Source organism: Conger conger, chromosome 2 (assembly GCF_963514075.1).
Source record: "Conger conger chromosome 2, fConCon1.1, whole genome shotgun sequence".
Lineage (NCBI taxonomy): Eukaryota > Metazoa > Chordata > Actinopteri > Anguilliformes > Congridae > Conger > Conger conger.
Window position 1 is genome coordinate 86376450 of NC_083761.1, and position 15935 is coordinate 86392384.

The following is a 15935-nucleotide window of genomic DNA, read 5'->3' on the forward strand; positions in this document are numbered from 1 at the left end:
GCACGTGCCACCGAAAACTTTCTTTCTGTGTAGTATAGGCTACATCCCGTTAAACAAACGACTGAGCTGAAGTAATTGTGTCATCGCCGAAAAGTGGTAAGGTTTCTTCTCCCCACAATTGTGATGCTTTTGGAGTTCTTCGATTTGCTTTTTTGGTAGCTTTCCTTTTACGAGCACATTATGTCTTTCGTGGCTGTTAAAGCGCGCGTAATTGTAGCAATTATTTTTGGATTGTAGGATTTTGAAAACGTCTTACTGACCCAACTTTAAGTTGCTTATGATGAATAATATTTTAATGAGTTAAAATGTCGCTAAATAATGTGTCAATTTTCTATGAAAAGTCTCTTCTTGTGTTGAGTCAGTTTCCCATTTTTATAGTATAAAAGCAGAAATAATAGAATGCATTGATTCCACATTTATATGTTTCAGCCACTTGTGATTATCATCAGATGCTTTTGTGGAATAAATGGTTAATATACATTTTAATGTTCAATATTTTTACTGAATTGCTTAATTTTGTTTCTCTGAATGACAATGAGACTTAATGGATGACATAGGATTATTGATCTTGAATCACATCTTGATGCAAGCACTTAACCAAAGAACAATCCCACATAAGCATCCTTTCAGCTGCTTGTGAGGATTGCGTAAATACAGAAGGGAGATCGATCTGAAGCATGTTTCCTTCTGCACAAACTAAAGTGTGAAAGTAATGAAAAGATTAATGCATCGTTTTAAATATAACTTTGCACTTCACAATGCAGTCCATAAATGTGATTGTTTAAATGAGCCATGCCATGCCATGCTTGTGTCCTTAATTCGAGTAACATTTTGCAGAATTATACCAAAATTCTTCCGATGTTCTTACATTCTTAATAATTATTTATTTGTTTGTGTTTGCAAATGAGCACATGTTTTAGGGAGGGAGAAGAGGATATATGCTCATGACTTTGTGTATGAATGTGGGGGCTGCTGTGAGTAGCTTACAGGGGCGGCCTGTAGCGTAGTGGTTAAGGTAAATGACTGGGACACACAAGGTTGATGGTTCTAATCCCGGTGTAGCCACAATAAGATCCGCACAGCCATTGGGCCCTTGAGCAAGGCCCTTAACCCTGCATTGCTCCAGGGGAGGATTGACTCCTGCTTAGTCTAATCAACTGTACGTCGCTCTGGATAAGAGCGTCTGCCAAATGCCAATAATGTAATGTAATGTAATGTAGCTTACTATGTAAAAGCGCCTCTTGAGTGAGCGCTATAGTCTCCGACTAAATCTCATCCAAGCCGGTGCCGAATATGGCCTGTAATACTTGGAACAATCCTCTTTTTTTAAATTACATTACATGGCATTTAGCAGACGCTCTTATCCAGAGCGACGTACAACAAAGTGCTAATTAAACACAAGAACAAGTGCAAAGACCTGAGAGGACAGTATAGTTCCGAGTCGTAGTGTAAACATGCAGAAAATCAGAACCCTTTAAGAGTACAATCAACTGTCAAACTAGCATACCACGCTTGCAGCTAGAATACAAAAACAACAATACCTATACAAGTAACAATATCTATACAATCTATACATAAGTGCCATTAAAGTCTATGGCTAATCATGGTGGTGAGTTGGGGAGGGAAAGGTGTAGCCTGGAGAGATGGGTCTTCAGTCTCCGCTTGAAGGAGGTCAGAGACTCTGCTGTTCTGACATTTCATACCCCATAAACACCCCTGTTTTCTCAAATTGAAGAGTCAAATTGCATGTTACCTGTATAGCCACTGTAGACTGTTCCACTTTTTGAATCGCTGCATGTGTACTTGATCAACCAAGACAAAATAATCTATTGATTTGTTCTCTGCGGCGGCACGGATGGTGCAGTGGGTAGCACTGCCGCCTCACAGCAAGGAGGTCCTGGGTTCGAATCCCCGTCGGCCGGGGCCTCTCTGTGCGGAGTTTGCATGTTCTCCCCGTGTCTGCGTGGGTTTCCTCCGGGTACTCCGGTTTCCTCCCACAGTCCAAAGACATGCATGTTAGGCTGATTGGAGAGTCTAAATTGCCCGTAGGTATGAGTGTGTGAGTGAATGGTGTGTGTGCCCTGTGATGGACTGGCGACCCGTCCAGGGTGTATTCCTGCCTTTCGCCCAATGTATGCTGGGATAGGCTCCAGCCCCCCTGCGACCCTGTTCAGGATAAGCGGGTTCAGATAATGGATGGATGGATGGATGGATGGATGGATGGATGGATTTGTTCTCTGCTGAAACCATCACTGTGCTTTCTATCGATGTGTAAGACACAGTGTGTGTGTAAAAGCGCTGAATTTTTCTTAATGTGCCGTATTAAAAAAAAAAAAAAAAAAATTATCTATGTACATTCTGTTGTGTTCTTTATTTTATTTTATTTATTTATTTTTTGACATATTTTGGTAGTTCTGAGCATGCCTGTATCCTAATCTGCTGTGTCACATTTTCCCAACAATAAGTGTTGAAATAAATTCACTTGCATTGACTTTGATAATCTGTATGAAATTAGGCTGCAGTGTGTGCATGAATTAATGCTGTAATACTGGATAAGACTAACCATTCTAGATTGTAAAAAATAATAATAATAATAATAATTTTAAAAACAATTCTAGTGAAAACGAATGTGAAAGCTGCTGCAGAAGGACCTGTGTGATTCAGGCTAAATCCCTTCCCCTGTTTCCCTCCAGGAGCTGCACTTCTGCACACCTTTGAGCAGCAGTATGATGCAGGCTGGAGTCTGTCTGAGACAGGACACTGAGACAACACTACCAGAGCTCACTGAGCAGCACAGGATCAGACTGAAAGAAGAGGAACTCAGTGGACTGGACTCAGAGACAGAGTGTGCTGCACCAGGACTCAGCACACTGGAGCCAGAGTGTGTTACAGCACACAGCGGGGTCAGCGATGTACACCACACACACACATCAGTGATAAAAACAGAAGCTGATCTGGGCTCCACCCACACTGGGGATCTTATTAAGACGGAGAGCCCTGAAAGGACAGAGCTGGGATATGTGACCCATCTGCATCCTGACCAAATCAAAACAGAGGCTGAAGATGGAGGATACCTGAAGGCAGAACACATCAGTGACTTGCAGGATTTTTATATGAAATCTGATAAAATAAAGTGTGAATCCAGTGAAAGTTTAGTGAGTGATCTCATGAACACTGTGATGGATGGAGCTGGTGTTGATCACAAAGATCAGGCTGAACCATGGCAATGTGCAGGAGAGCCAAACCCAAACTGTAAAAAAGAAGTTGGTGATCAGCAGACTGTAATCGATGAGAATAATCAGGCCAGAATTGCACACAAAAAGGCTAATGGAAGCAGCCAACATTTAAATTGTCAGATATTTTATTCAAGTTATGACCAAAGCCTTTTGAATTTAAAGCCTTTACTAAAGAAGAAAATTCATACAAACGAATATGAAATTCATCCAAGTGAAAAAGCATACAAGTGTACTACGTGTGAGAAGTGCTTTGACACTACATCAAATTTAAATAGCCACCTAATAATTCATACTGATGAAAAGCCATATAAGTGTGCACACTGTGAGAAGTCTTTTCATGGAAAATCTGATTTAAAAAGACACCTGAGAATTCATACAGGTGAAAAACCATACAAGTGTGCACAGTGTGAGAAGTCTTTTTATACAACATATAATTTAAAAACACACCTGAGAATTCATACAGGTGAAAAGCCATACAAGTGTATGCAGTGTGAAAAGAGTTTTCACACAAAATCTCATTTAAATACACACCTGAGATTTCATACAGGTGAAAAACCATACAAGTGTGCACAGTGTGAGAAGAGTTTTCATATAAAATCTCATTTAAATACACACCTGAGATTTCATAGAGGTGAAAAACCTTACAAGTGTACAGTGTGTGAGAAGTCTTTTCATACAACTTCCAATTTAAATACACACCTAAGAATTCATAGAGGTGAAAAACCATACAAGTGTACACTGTGTGAAAAGTCTTTTCATACAAAAACCAATTTAAATACACACCTAAGAAATCATAGAGGTGAAAAACCAAACAAGTGTACACAGTGTGAGAAGTCTTTTAATCGAAAATCTGATTTAAATACGCACCTGAGAATTCATACAGGTGAAAAACCATACAAGTGTGCACAGTGTGAGAAGTCTTTTAATCGAAAATATGATTTAAATACACACCTGAGAATTCATACTGGTGAAAAACCATACAAGTGTATACAGTGCAAGAAGTCTTTTCATACAACACATAATTTAAAAACACACCTGAGAATTCATACAGGTATAGGACCTACAAGCGTGCACAATGTGAGAAGTGTTTTCATACAAAATATAATTTCAATGCATTTAAATTCATAATCTCCAAATTTAGTTACTGTGTATAATTATTTTCCCAGGTAGCTCACTGAAGTAGCCACCTGGGAATTGTGCTTTTCCCAGAAAAAGTGCATTATTTCACGCAAGATGCTTCACACCACTGAAAACTCCTACAGTGTGGTACTAGATGTGTTTTACTGGAAAAGATCATTTAACTCATGCCAGGGTATTGAGGCAGCTGAAACTAATCCTAACAGATGTTTACAGTGTGCGGCGTTCTCCTAATGGAATGAGTTGAATTGCCACAATACAAGTACTTGGTGTGGAAAGTGCTTTTTACAACATTCCCTTTACCACACAATTGCCACCTGAGAATTCTCACTGGTAAAAAGTGTTTCAAATGTACTGTCTACATTTGAAGAAATCTCCTTTCATGGCAAAACAGACTGAATAGTCTGAGACATGCGTGTATCCTGGGAAGGGTTTTATGAAAGAATCTGTTACGTTGTGTGGCGGCCTGTAGTGTAGTGGTTAAGGTAAATGACTGGGACCGGCAAGGTCGGTGGTTCGAATCCTAGTGTAGCCACAATAAGATCTGCACAGAACTGAACTGCCCTTGAGCAAGGCCCTTAACCCTGCATTGCTCCAGGGGAGGATTGTCTCCTGCTTAGCCGTTGTTCTGGATAAGAGCGTCTGCCAAATGCCAGTAAGTTAATGTAATGTAATGTTGTGTAGCAAGTGTTTGAAATGTCCAAATTTCTTAGGAAACCGAAAATGTATTAAGTCTTTACACAGGTTTTAAGACAAACCGTCCTCCATTGTATTTTGTGGGTGGTTATTGACAGTTCAAGTAGTGAATAAAAGGTGGTGAGCCAGTGCTTGTGCAGCGATGTTTAAAGTTGTTCTGATAGCCTTTCTGATCATATTTGGTGAACACATCTGAAATGAAATGGCTCAATGACTTGGACAAACTGAGATGCTATTGATCTTTTTATAATGAGTGTTTGTGACTTCTGTTTTGCTTTTGTTTTTTTTGTTTTAAGTATTTCATTCCGTGTAAAATGTAATTCGCAATTTATTTAGGGGTGATATTTTTTGATGATGAAATTGACACCGGTGTAATTTTGAAAGACCCAATGTGAAAGCTATTTGCATATACTGTTGACAGAAAAATTGTAAGATGTATTGCCAAAAATGAAAATTAATTTGACACTACCGGCCTCATAGGATATGTATTTTCTTAGACCGCCGTTATTCAGTGTTCAATATGAATTGTGACATTCTGAAATAATTTTACATGGTGCACATCCCAAGGCCTTTATGCCTTGTACATTTGTAAATTCAGTGTCCCACTCCTTGTGAATATGAGTTCATTCCTGTTGCATAACCCATGAGACTAATTGTGCAATAAATACATTTGATTCAGTTTTGGTGTGACATTGTTTTAATCATCTTGAATATTTAGAATTTGTCTAAACATTTTTTCAAGTAATTTTATCCAAATTGGGAAAATCATAGATACACATGCAAATTATGGTCAAGATGTGGGTGTTAAACCAGGGTAAATAAATATTTTATAACTGAATACAGGAATCTAACAGAATTACTGGATATTCTGAAGTATCCATTTCACTGTAATATACAAATATTAGTGTGCAAACCTTTTAATGGCTGCAGGCACCATTGAATGGAGTTATTATGGTGTGTATTAAAAATATAGGGGCGACATGGCTCAGGCAGTAAGAGCAGTCGTCTGGCAGTCGGAGGGTTGCCTTGCCTTGCACGGCAACCAATCGCCCTTGGTGTGTGAGTGTGTGTATGAATGGGTGAATGAGAAGCATCGATTGTACAGCGCTTTGGATGAAGGCGCTATATAAATGCCGACCATTTACCATTGACCACGTTTTTCATGGGTCCCGGTAGCTAATATCCAATGAAGGCAGCTCTGAGCGGGCTTACCTGACTGGAGAGGATGGGCTGTGTTTTTTGTCGCTGTATACATTTAAAATCTTTCTTTTGCCCAGATTCTGCTCATGCCCAAAGATCACCTACCCCAGCTTTAAGCGTTGGTGAATTTAGAGAAATCAACGCATTGCTATATCAACTTCTATCAGTCTTCTTAACATCTATTCCCAGAGTTACATTTATTGTCAGGCTCTGAGGGCTTGTTTTTCTTCTTTTTCTGCTCTTTTTTTATTTTCCTTGCTCTTGCTTTCTCTCTCCTGGCTCCAGCCATCAGGAGAAGCTACAAATACAGGCAAGAAAAATAAATGAAGAAGGGGAAATCCAGAAAATGCTAATTAGCCAAATGAAATGTCCTTACTCCTTCAAACAGATGTGGCAGATGGGGAGAGGTGGATCCGCAACCCAATCATCTATATGTCAAGCTTTCCAAAAAAATACTTCCACAAAGGATGCGCTGATGTTTCCTTGCTCATAGGAAAAAATGTGAGTTCTTAACTTCTGCTTCTAGCTCCTAGAAAGAACATTTAACGTGTTGGAATGTCCTAAAAGATGGTGGTCCTCGATCGATTTTGAGGTTTGGGCCAATAATTTTTTAAATAATAGTAAGTGATTGGAATGAGCCTTGGGCCCAGTCAGAAGAATTCTTATGGCAACTAAAATCTCACTTGTCAACAAGGGGGAGTTAAAGAACGTAAAATGAGCTTTTACTTTGACGCTCGTTTCTATCCCTGCACCGGAAGTTCAATATTTGTTTGGGTTAGCTTCCGTTGATTCGACCTCCGCTGTTGAGTTCTTATCGTTTGCGATCTGATTCACGAAGCTTTAACATGCACGTGCGATTCGCCACCGAAAATTCTATTTCTGTGTAATATAGGCTACATCTCGTTAAACAAACGACTGAGCTGAAGTAATTATGTCATCGCCGAAAAGTGGTAAGGTTTTTTCTTCCCACAATTTTGATGATTTTGGAGTTCTTCGATTCGCTTTGTTTGGTAGCTTTAAAGCGTTTTCCCTTTTACGAGCACAATGTCTTTCGTTGGTCGCACGTGATTGTAAACATTATTTTAGCATTGTAGAAGTTTGAAAAGTTCTTACGGATCCAACGTTAAATTGCTTATGATCACTAACATTTCAATGAGTTAAAATGTCGCTACATAATGTGTCTTTATTTTCCACGAAAAGTCTCTACTTGTGTCGAGTCCGTTTATAGTGTAAAAGAAGGACAATGAATACATTAATTCCACATTTATACTTTGCATATGCTTTAAATATTACTGAACTCCAAAAACATGTTTAATGTTTAAATTAACCATAACCATAAACAAAATAATCTGTTAATTTGGTCTCTGCTCACTCAAACAAGCAAAGCCCTGCGTTCTGTTGATGTGCGCGCGTGCGTTCCAAGCATGTTGGAGAACTTGCCACAGTTGTTCTGCAGACTTTGGTTGGCTCCTTGCTTCTGATCTCGGACAGTCTTGATCAAGTTCTTTTGTAAAAAGTAGTCAATTGCTTACAGTAACATGTAGCTTTTTAAAATTAAGTACAAAAATGTCTCTGTAAAATTCAATCTCTTGGAAAATGAATATTTGGAAATCTCATTTTTAAGACTAACTCACACACAAAAAAAAATATATATATATGGTAAAGTCTAGGGTGCCTAAGACTTCTGCACAGTACTGTATCTTGAAATCAATTCAGTTGTGTCCTTTCGGTTATTTCAAGATAATATTTTTCAACATTGATATTCATAATCTGTATGAAATTAGGCTGCAGGTCATTAATGCTGCAACACTGGACAAGCCTGACCTCTCTAGATCATAAAAGTGCTGGTCTTTCTTGTGTGAAAGAATGTGCAGCAGGACCGTGTTGATGAATGCGTTATCCCTTCCACCCGTTTCCTCCCACTAGCTGCAGTTCTGCACACCTGCAGTATGATGCAGGCAGGAGTCTGTCTGAGACAGGACACCGAGACAACACTACCAGAGCTCACTGAGCAGCACAGGATCAGACTGAAAGAAGAGGAACTCAGTGGACTGGAGTCAGAGACAGAGTGTGCTGCACCAGGACTCAACACACTGGAGCCAGAGTGTGTTAGTGCACACAGCGGGGTCAGTGATGTACACCACACACACACATCAGTGATAAAAACAGAAGCTGATCTGGGCTCCACCCACACTGGGGATCTTATTAAGACAGAGAGCCTAGACTTTACAGAGCTGGGATATGAAACCCATCTGCATCCTGACCAAATCAAAACAGAGACTGAAGATGGAGGATACCTTCAGGCAGAACACATCAGTGACCTGCATGTTATTGAATGTGTTGATGAATTGAAGTGTGAATCCAGTGAAAGTTTAGTGAGTGATCTCATGAACCCTGTGATGACTGGAGCTTGTGTTGATCACAAAGTTAATAACCCAAGCCTTTTGAATTTACTTATGCAAACTAAGAATATTCATACATATGAATGTGAAATTGATCCAGGTGAAATGGCATGCCAGTGTTCACAGTTTGAGAAAACAAAATCTGATTTAAGTAAGCACAGGATGATTCATAATGATGAAAAGCCATACAAGTGCACACACTGTGAGAAGGGTTTTCATAGAAAATGTGATTTACATAACCACTTGAGAACTCATGTAGGTAAACAGCCGTACAAGTGTTCACAGTGTGAGAGTTTTGATTCAACAACTTGTTTAAATACACACCTGAGAATTCATACAGGTGAAAAACCCTACAAGTGTACCCAGTGTGAGAAGTGTTTTGCTACAAAATCTAATTTAAATACACACCTGAGAATTCATACAGGTGAAAAACCCTACAAGTGTACCCAGTGTGAGAAGAGTTTTCATACAAAATCTATTTTAAAGAAGCACCAGCTTATTCATACAGCTGAAAGGCCATACAAGTGTGCGCAGTGTGAAAAGTGTTTTCGTCGAAAATACGATTTGAAAGAACACCTGAAAATTCATACAGGTGAAAAATCCTACAAGTGTACCCAGTGTGAGAAGAGTTTTCCTACAAAATCTAATTTATATACGCACCTGAGAATTCATACAGTTGAAAAACCCCACAAGTGTACCCAGTGTGAGAAGAGTTTTTATACAAATTCAAAATTAAAAAAGCACCAGATTATTCATACAGGTGAAAGGCCATACAAGTGTGCACAGTGTGAAAAGTGTTTTCGTCGAAAATACGATTTGAATAAACACCTGAAAATTCATACAGGTGAAAAACCCTACAAGTGTACCCAGTGTGAGAAGAGTTTTCATACAAAATCTAATTTAAATACACACCTGAGAATTCATACAGGTGAAAAACCCTACAAGTGTACACAGTGTCAGGAATGTTTTCATAGCAAATCATATTTAAGTAGGCACCAGGTATTTCATACAGCTGAAAGGCCATACAAGTGTGCACGGTGTGAAAAGTGTTTTCGTCGAAAATACTATTTGAATAAACACCTGAAAATTCATACAGGTGAAAAATCCTACAAGTGTACACAGTGTGAGAAGAGTTTTCATACAAAATCTAATTTATATACACACCTGAAAATTCATACAGGTGAAAAACCCTACAAGTGTACACAGTGTGAGAAGAGTTTTTCTACAAAATCTTATTTATATAAACACCTGAAAATTCATACAGGTGAAAAACCCTACAAGTGTCCCCAGTGTGAGAAGAGTTTTCTTACAAAATCAAATTTAAATACACACCTGAGATTTCATACAGGTGAAAAACCCTACAAGTGTACACAGTGTGAGAAGAGTTTTCATACAAAATCTCATTTAAATACACACCTGAGATTTCATACGGGTGAAAAACCCTACAAGTGTACACAGTGTGAGAAGAGTTTTCATACAAAATCTCATTTAAATACACACCTGAGAATTCATACAGGTGAAAAACCCTACAAGTGTACACAGTGTGAAAAGTGTTTTCTTCGAAAATCCGATTTGAATGAACACCTGACAATTCATACAGGTGAAAAATCCTACAAGTGTACCCAGTGTGAAAAGTGTTTTCTTCGAAAATCCGATTTAAATACACACCTGACAATTCATACAGGTGAAAAACCCTACAAGTGTACCCAGTGTGAGAAGAGTTTTCCTACAAAATCTAATTTATATACACACCTGAAAATTCATACAGGTGAAAAACCCTACAAGTGTACACAGTGTGAGAAGAGTTTTTCTACAAAATCTTATTTATATAAACACCTGAAAATTCATACAGGTGAAAAACCCTACAAGTGTCCCCAGTGTGAGAAGAGTTTTCTTACAAAATCAAATTTAAATACACACCTGAGATTTCATACAGGTGAAAAACCCTACAAGTGTACACAGTGTGAGAAGAGTTTTCATACAAAATCTCATTTAAATGCACACCTGACAATTCATACAGGTGAAAAACCCTACAAGTGTACCCAGTGTGAGAAGCGTTTTGTCACAAAATATCATTTGAATGCACACCTAAAAATTCATACAGGTGAAAAAAAGTGTCCACAGTGTCAGAAGTGTTTTCTGAGAACATCTGATTTAAGTAAACACCTGAGAATTCATACAGGTATAGGACCTATAAGTGTGCCCAATGTGAGAAGTGTTTTCTTACAAAATATAATTTAAATGCACACCTGGGAATTCCTACCATGTAATCTCCTCCAAACGTAGTTATTCTGTTAAATTATTCTCCCAAGTCGCTCACTGAAGTAGCCACCTGGTAATTCATACAGGTGAATAGCCCTACAAATGTGTTTATTGTGGGAAGTAGGCGCGTAGGGCGGCCTATAGCGTAGTGATTAAGGTAAATGACTGGGACACGCAAGGTCGGTGGTTCGATTCCCGGTGTAGCCACAATAACATCCGCACAGCCGTTGGGCCCTTGAGCAAGGCCCTTAACCCTGCATTGCTCCAGCGGAGGATTGTCTCCTGCTTAGTCTAATCAACTGTATGTCGCTCTGGGTAAGAGCGTCTGCCAAATGCCAATAATGTAATGTAATGTAATGTAATGTAATGTAATGGAAGTGCTTTTCCCAGAAAAAGTGCATTAATTCATGGAATATGCTTCACACCACTGAAAACTCCTACAGTGTGGTGCTAGATGTGTTTTACTGGAAAAGATAATTTAACTCATGCCAGAGTATTGAGGCAGCTGAAACTAATCCCAACAGATGTTTACAGTGTGCAGCGTTCTCCCAATGGAACGAGTAAAATTTCCACAATACAAGTACTTGGTGTGGAAAGTGCCTTTTGACAACATTCCCTTTACCACACGATTGCCACCTGAGAATTCTCACTGGTAAAAAGTGTTTCAAATGTACTGTCTACATTTGAAGAAATCTCCTTTCGTGGCAAAACAGACTGAATAGTCTGAGACATGCGTGTATCCTGGGAAGGGTTTTATGAAAGAATCTGTTATGTTGTGTGGCGGCCTGTAGTGTAGTTGTTAAGGTAAATGACTGGGACCGGCAAGGTCGGTGGTTCGAATCCCAGTGTAGCCACAATAAGATCTGCACAGAACTGAACTGCCCTTGAGCAAGGCCCTTAACCCTGCATTGCTCCAGGGGAGGATTGTCTCCTGCTTAGTCGTTGCTCTGGATAAGAGCGTCTGACAAATGCCAATCATTTAATGTAATGTAATGTTGTGTAGGAAGTGTTTGGAATGTCCAAATTTCTTAGGAAACCGAAAATGTATTGAGTCTTTACACAGGTTTTCAGGCAAACCGTCCTCCATTGTATTTTGTGGGTGGTTATTGACAGTTCAAGTAGTGAATAAAAGGTGGTGAGCCAACCGTTTTGCAGTGCTTGCTGCAGCGATGTTTAAAGTCGTTCTGATAGCCTTTCTGATCATATTTGGTTGAGACATCTGAAATGAAATGGCTCAATGACTTGGACAAACTGAGATGCTATTGATCTTTTTATAATGAGTGTTTGTGACTTCTGTTTTGCTTTTGTTTTTTTAAGTATTTCATTCCATGTAAAATGTAATTCGCAATTTATTTAGGGGTGATATTTTTTGATGATGAAATTGACACCGGTGTAATTTTGAAAGACCCAATGTGAAAGCTACTTGCTTATACTGTTGACAGAAAAATTGTAAGATGTATTGCCAAAAATGAAAATTAATTTGACACTACTGGCCTCATAGGATATGTATTTTCTTAGACCGCCGTTATTCAGTGTTCAATATGAATTGTGACATTCTGAAATAATTTTACATGGTGCACAACCCAAGGCCTTTATGCCGTGTACATTTGTAAATTCACAGTGTCCCACTCCTTGTGAATATAAGTTAATTCCTGTTGCATAACCCATGAGACTAATTGTGCAATAAATACATTTGATTCAGTTTTGGTGTGACATTGTTTTAATCATCTTGAATATTTAGAATTTGTCTAAACATTTTTTCAAGTAATTTTATCCAAATTGGGAAAATCATAGATACACATGCAAATTATGGTCAATATGTGGGTGTTAAACCAGGGTAAATATATATTTTATAACTGAATACAGGAATCTAACAGAATTACTGGACATTCTGAAGTATCCATTTCACTGTAATATACAAATATTAGTGTGCAAACCTTTTAATGGCTGCAGGCTCCATTGAATGGAGTCATTATGGTGTGTATTAAAGTTGGATTTATTTATTAGGCTATTTATTTTGGTAAAACTCTTCACTGGGAAAATATCTGACAGCTGTGACTTTCCCAAGACAGATTTTCAGGGACTTCCGTTTTTCATGGGTCCCGGTAGCTAATATCCAATGAAGGCAGCTCTGAGCGGGCTTACCTGACTGGAGAGGATGGGCTGTGTTTTTTGTCGCTGTATACATTTAAAATCTTTCTTTTGCCCAGATTCTGCTCATGCCCAAAGATCACCTACCCCAGCTTTAAGCGTTGGTGAAATTAGAGAAATCAACGCATTGCTATATCAACTTCTATCAGTCTTCTTAACATCTATTCCCAGAGTTACATTTATTGTCAGGCTCTGAGGGCTTGTTTTTCTTCTTTTTCTGCTCTTTTTTTATTTTCCTTGCTCTTGCTTTCTCTCTCCTGGCTCCGGGGTCAGTGATGTACACCACACACACACATCAGTGGTAAAAACAGAAGCTGTTCTGGACTCCACCCACACTGGGGATCTTATTAAGACGGAGAGCCTAGACTTTACAGAGCTGGGATATGAAACCCATCTGCATCCTGACCAAATCAAAACAGAGGCTGAAGATGGAGGATACCATAAGGCAGAACACATCAGTGACTTTCAGGATATTTTGTGTGTTCATACTGAATCTGATCAAATGAAGTGTGAATCCAGTGAAAGTTTAGTGAGTGATCTCATGAACACTGGGATGAATGGAGCTGGTGCTGAACCATGGCAATGTGCAGGAGGGCCGATTCCAAACTATAAAAAAGAAGAAATTCATGATCTGCCGACCAAATATGTGGACTTAAATCATTACCGTGACAAGAATAAGAAAAATCAGACCAATATTGTCCAGGAGAGTACAGACAGTGGTGACAAACGTATAAATTGTCCAAGGGCAAATGTGATCATTGAACCCAACACAGTTAATTCAAGCACAAACCCCCCAAAAAGCCCCAAAATCATTCAACAGAAGGAAATTCATAGGAATAAACAGGCAATTCATACAGGTGAAAAGCCCTACAAATGCACACAGTGCAAGAAGTGCCTTCATACCAAATCTGGTTTAAATAAACACCTGATAATTCATAAAAGAGTTAAAAAGCTGAACATGTGTACACAGTGTGAGAAGTGTTTTGATACAAAAAAAGATTTAAATACACACCTCAGAATCCATACAGGTGAAAAGCCCTACAAATGTTCTCAGTGTCTGAAGTCCTTTTCCAAGATATCTCATTTAAATAGCCACCAGAGAATTCATACAGATGAAAAACCATACAAGTGTACTCAGTGTGAGAAATCTTTTAAAACAAAATGGTATTTACATACACACCTGAGAATTCATTCAGGTGAAAAGCCATTCAAGTGTACACGGTGTGAGAAGTGTTTTCTTGACAAAGCTTCTTTAAATAAACACCAGAGAATTCATACAGGTGAAAAGCCCTACAAATGTTCTCAGTGTGGGAAGGGCTTTTCCCACATATCGAATTTAAATCGCCACAAGCAAATTCATTTAGATGAAAAGCCCTACACATGTTCACAGTGTGGGAAGTGTTTTTCCACAATATCTCATTTAAATATCCACCAGATTATTCATACCGGTGAAAAGCCCTACAAATGTTCTCAATGTGGGAAGTCCTTTTCCAGAATATCTGATTTGAATTGCCATGAGAGAATCCATACAGGTGAAAAGCCATACAAGTGTACAGAGTGTGAAAAGTGTTTTAATCAAAAATCCTCTTTAAATACACACTTGAGAATTCATACGGGTGAAAAGCCATACAAATGTATTCACTGTGGGATGTGCTTTTCCCAAATGTCTCATTTAATTATGCACCAAAGACTTCATACAGGTGAAAAACCCTGCAAATGTTCTCAGTGTGGTAGGTGTTTTACCCAGTTAAGTGCATTGCATTACCACAAGACAATTCACACAGGTGAAAAGCCCTACAAATGTTCTTGGTGTGGGAAGTGCTTTTCCACAAAATCTAACTTAAATATGCACCACAGAATTCATGAAAAGCCCCTCAAATGTTCTCAATGTGGGAAGTGCTTTTCCAGAAGATTTTATTTAAGAAGACACCAGAGCCTTCATAATGGTGAAAAGCCCTAGAAATGTTCTGACTTCTGACCTAAGAAACCTCTATCATAGTAGTACAGATATACTCTGTTTGGCAAGTGTGGTATGTGCATGAAATGTACACTAAATCTGAAATTTACGATTTAATTTCATATACCAGTGAAAACCCCTACCTGTGTACAGTGTGGTATTGTCACAAATGTTTGTATTTTACATTACATTACATTACTGGTATTTGGGAGACGCTCTTATCCAGAGCGATATACAGTTGTTTAGACTAAGCAGGAGACGATCCACCCCTGGAGCAATGCAGGGTTAAGGGCCTTGCTCAAGGGCCCAACGGCTGTGCAGATCTTATTGGGCTACACTGGGATTAGAACCATCGACCTTGTGTGTCCCAGTCGTGTACCTTACCGGCTGCACCTTGTACTCTGTGAGATGTACTTTTTGAGTGCAAGTGATTTAATTGATTGTCACCTGAGAATTCATACAAGTGAAAATTGAAAGTATGCCCAATTTCGAAATAAAAAGATGACTTTTTATGACCAAAACAGAACTCTTACAAGCGCAGAGCCTAACAAATTGTACTAATTGTGGAAGGCCTTTCACAAAAGCTTCCTTTATATGATGTAATACAATTTTAAAGAACAACCTGATGATTCGTACAACCATGTTTTCTTTTTAAGACACACCACCGTTTTGTGTAAACTATTTGGGTATATTGTAGAAATAAACGTGATAACATCACATTGTTTAGAAATTGTTTGTTCTCCCTGCCGAATAAACCAGGAAAATAAATATTACTTTGAGGATCTTTGTTTCACTCTTTGTTTTTCAACATTGTATATGAAGTGTCCTGAATTGCATTTGGCCTCTCCAATTGACCATGTACGTACATTCCCCTACAACATTACTCCAGCCCTA

The 15935-nt window shown here is 38.7% G+C and overlaps 2 protein-coding genes across 2 annotated transcripts; both read left to right on the forward strand.

Annotated features, from left to right (window-relative positions):
• The first annotated feature begins 7085 nt into the window (after positions 1-7085).
• LOC133121433 (zinc finger protein 271-like) lies at positions 7086-13182 on the forward strand. The gene is made up of 4 exons (XM_061230596.1): positions 7086-7219; positions 8196-9599; positions 9852-10879; positions 13144-13182. The coding sequence occupies exons 1-4, from the start codon at positions 7201-7203 to the stop codon at positions 13180-13182; spliced, it is 2490 nt and encodes an 829-aa protein (XP_061086580.1). The 5' UTR covers positions 7086-7200.
• A 192-nt stretch (positions 13183-13374) lies between these two features.
• Positions 13375-15187, forward strand: LOC133122630 (zinc finger protein 664-like). Its single transcript, XM_061232710.1, has one exon. The coding sequence runs from the start codon at positions 13587-13589 to the stop codon at positions 15042-15044; it is 1458 nt and encodes a 485-aa protein (XP_061088694.1). The 5' UTR covers positions 13375-13586; the 3' UTR covers positions 15045-15187.
• Positions 15188-15935: the final 748 nt, after the last annotated feature.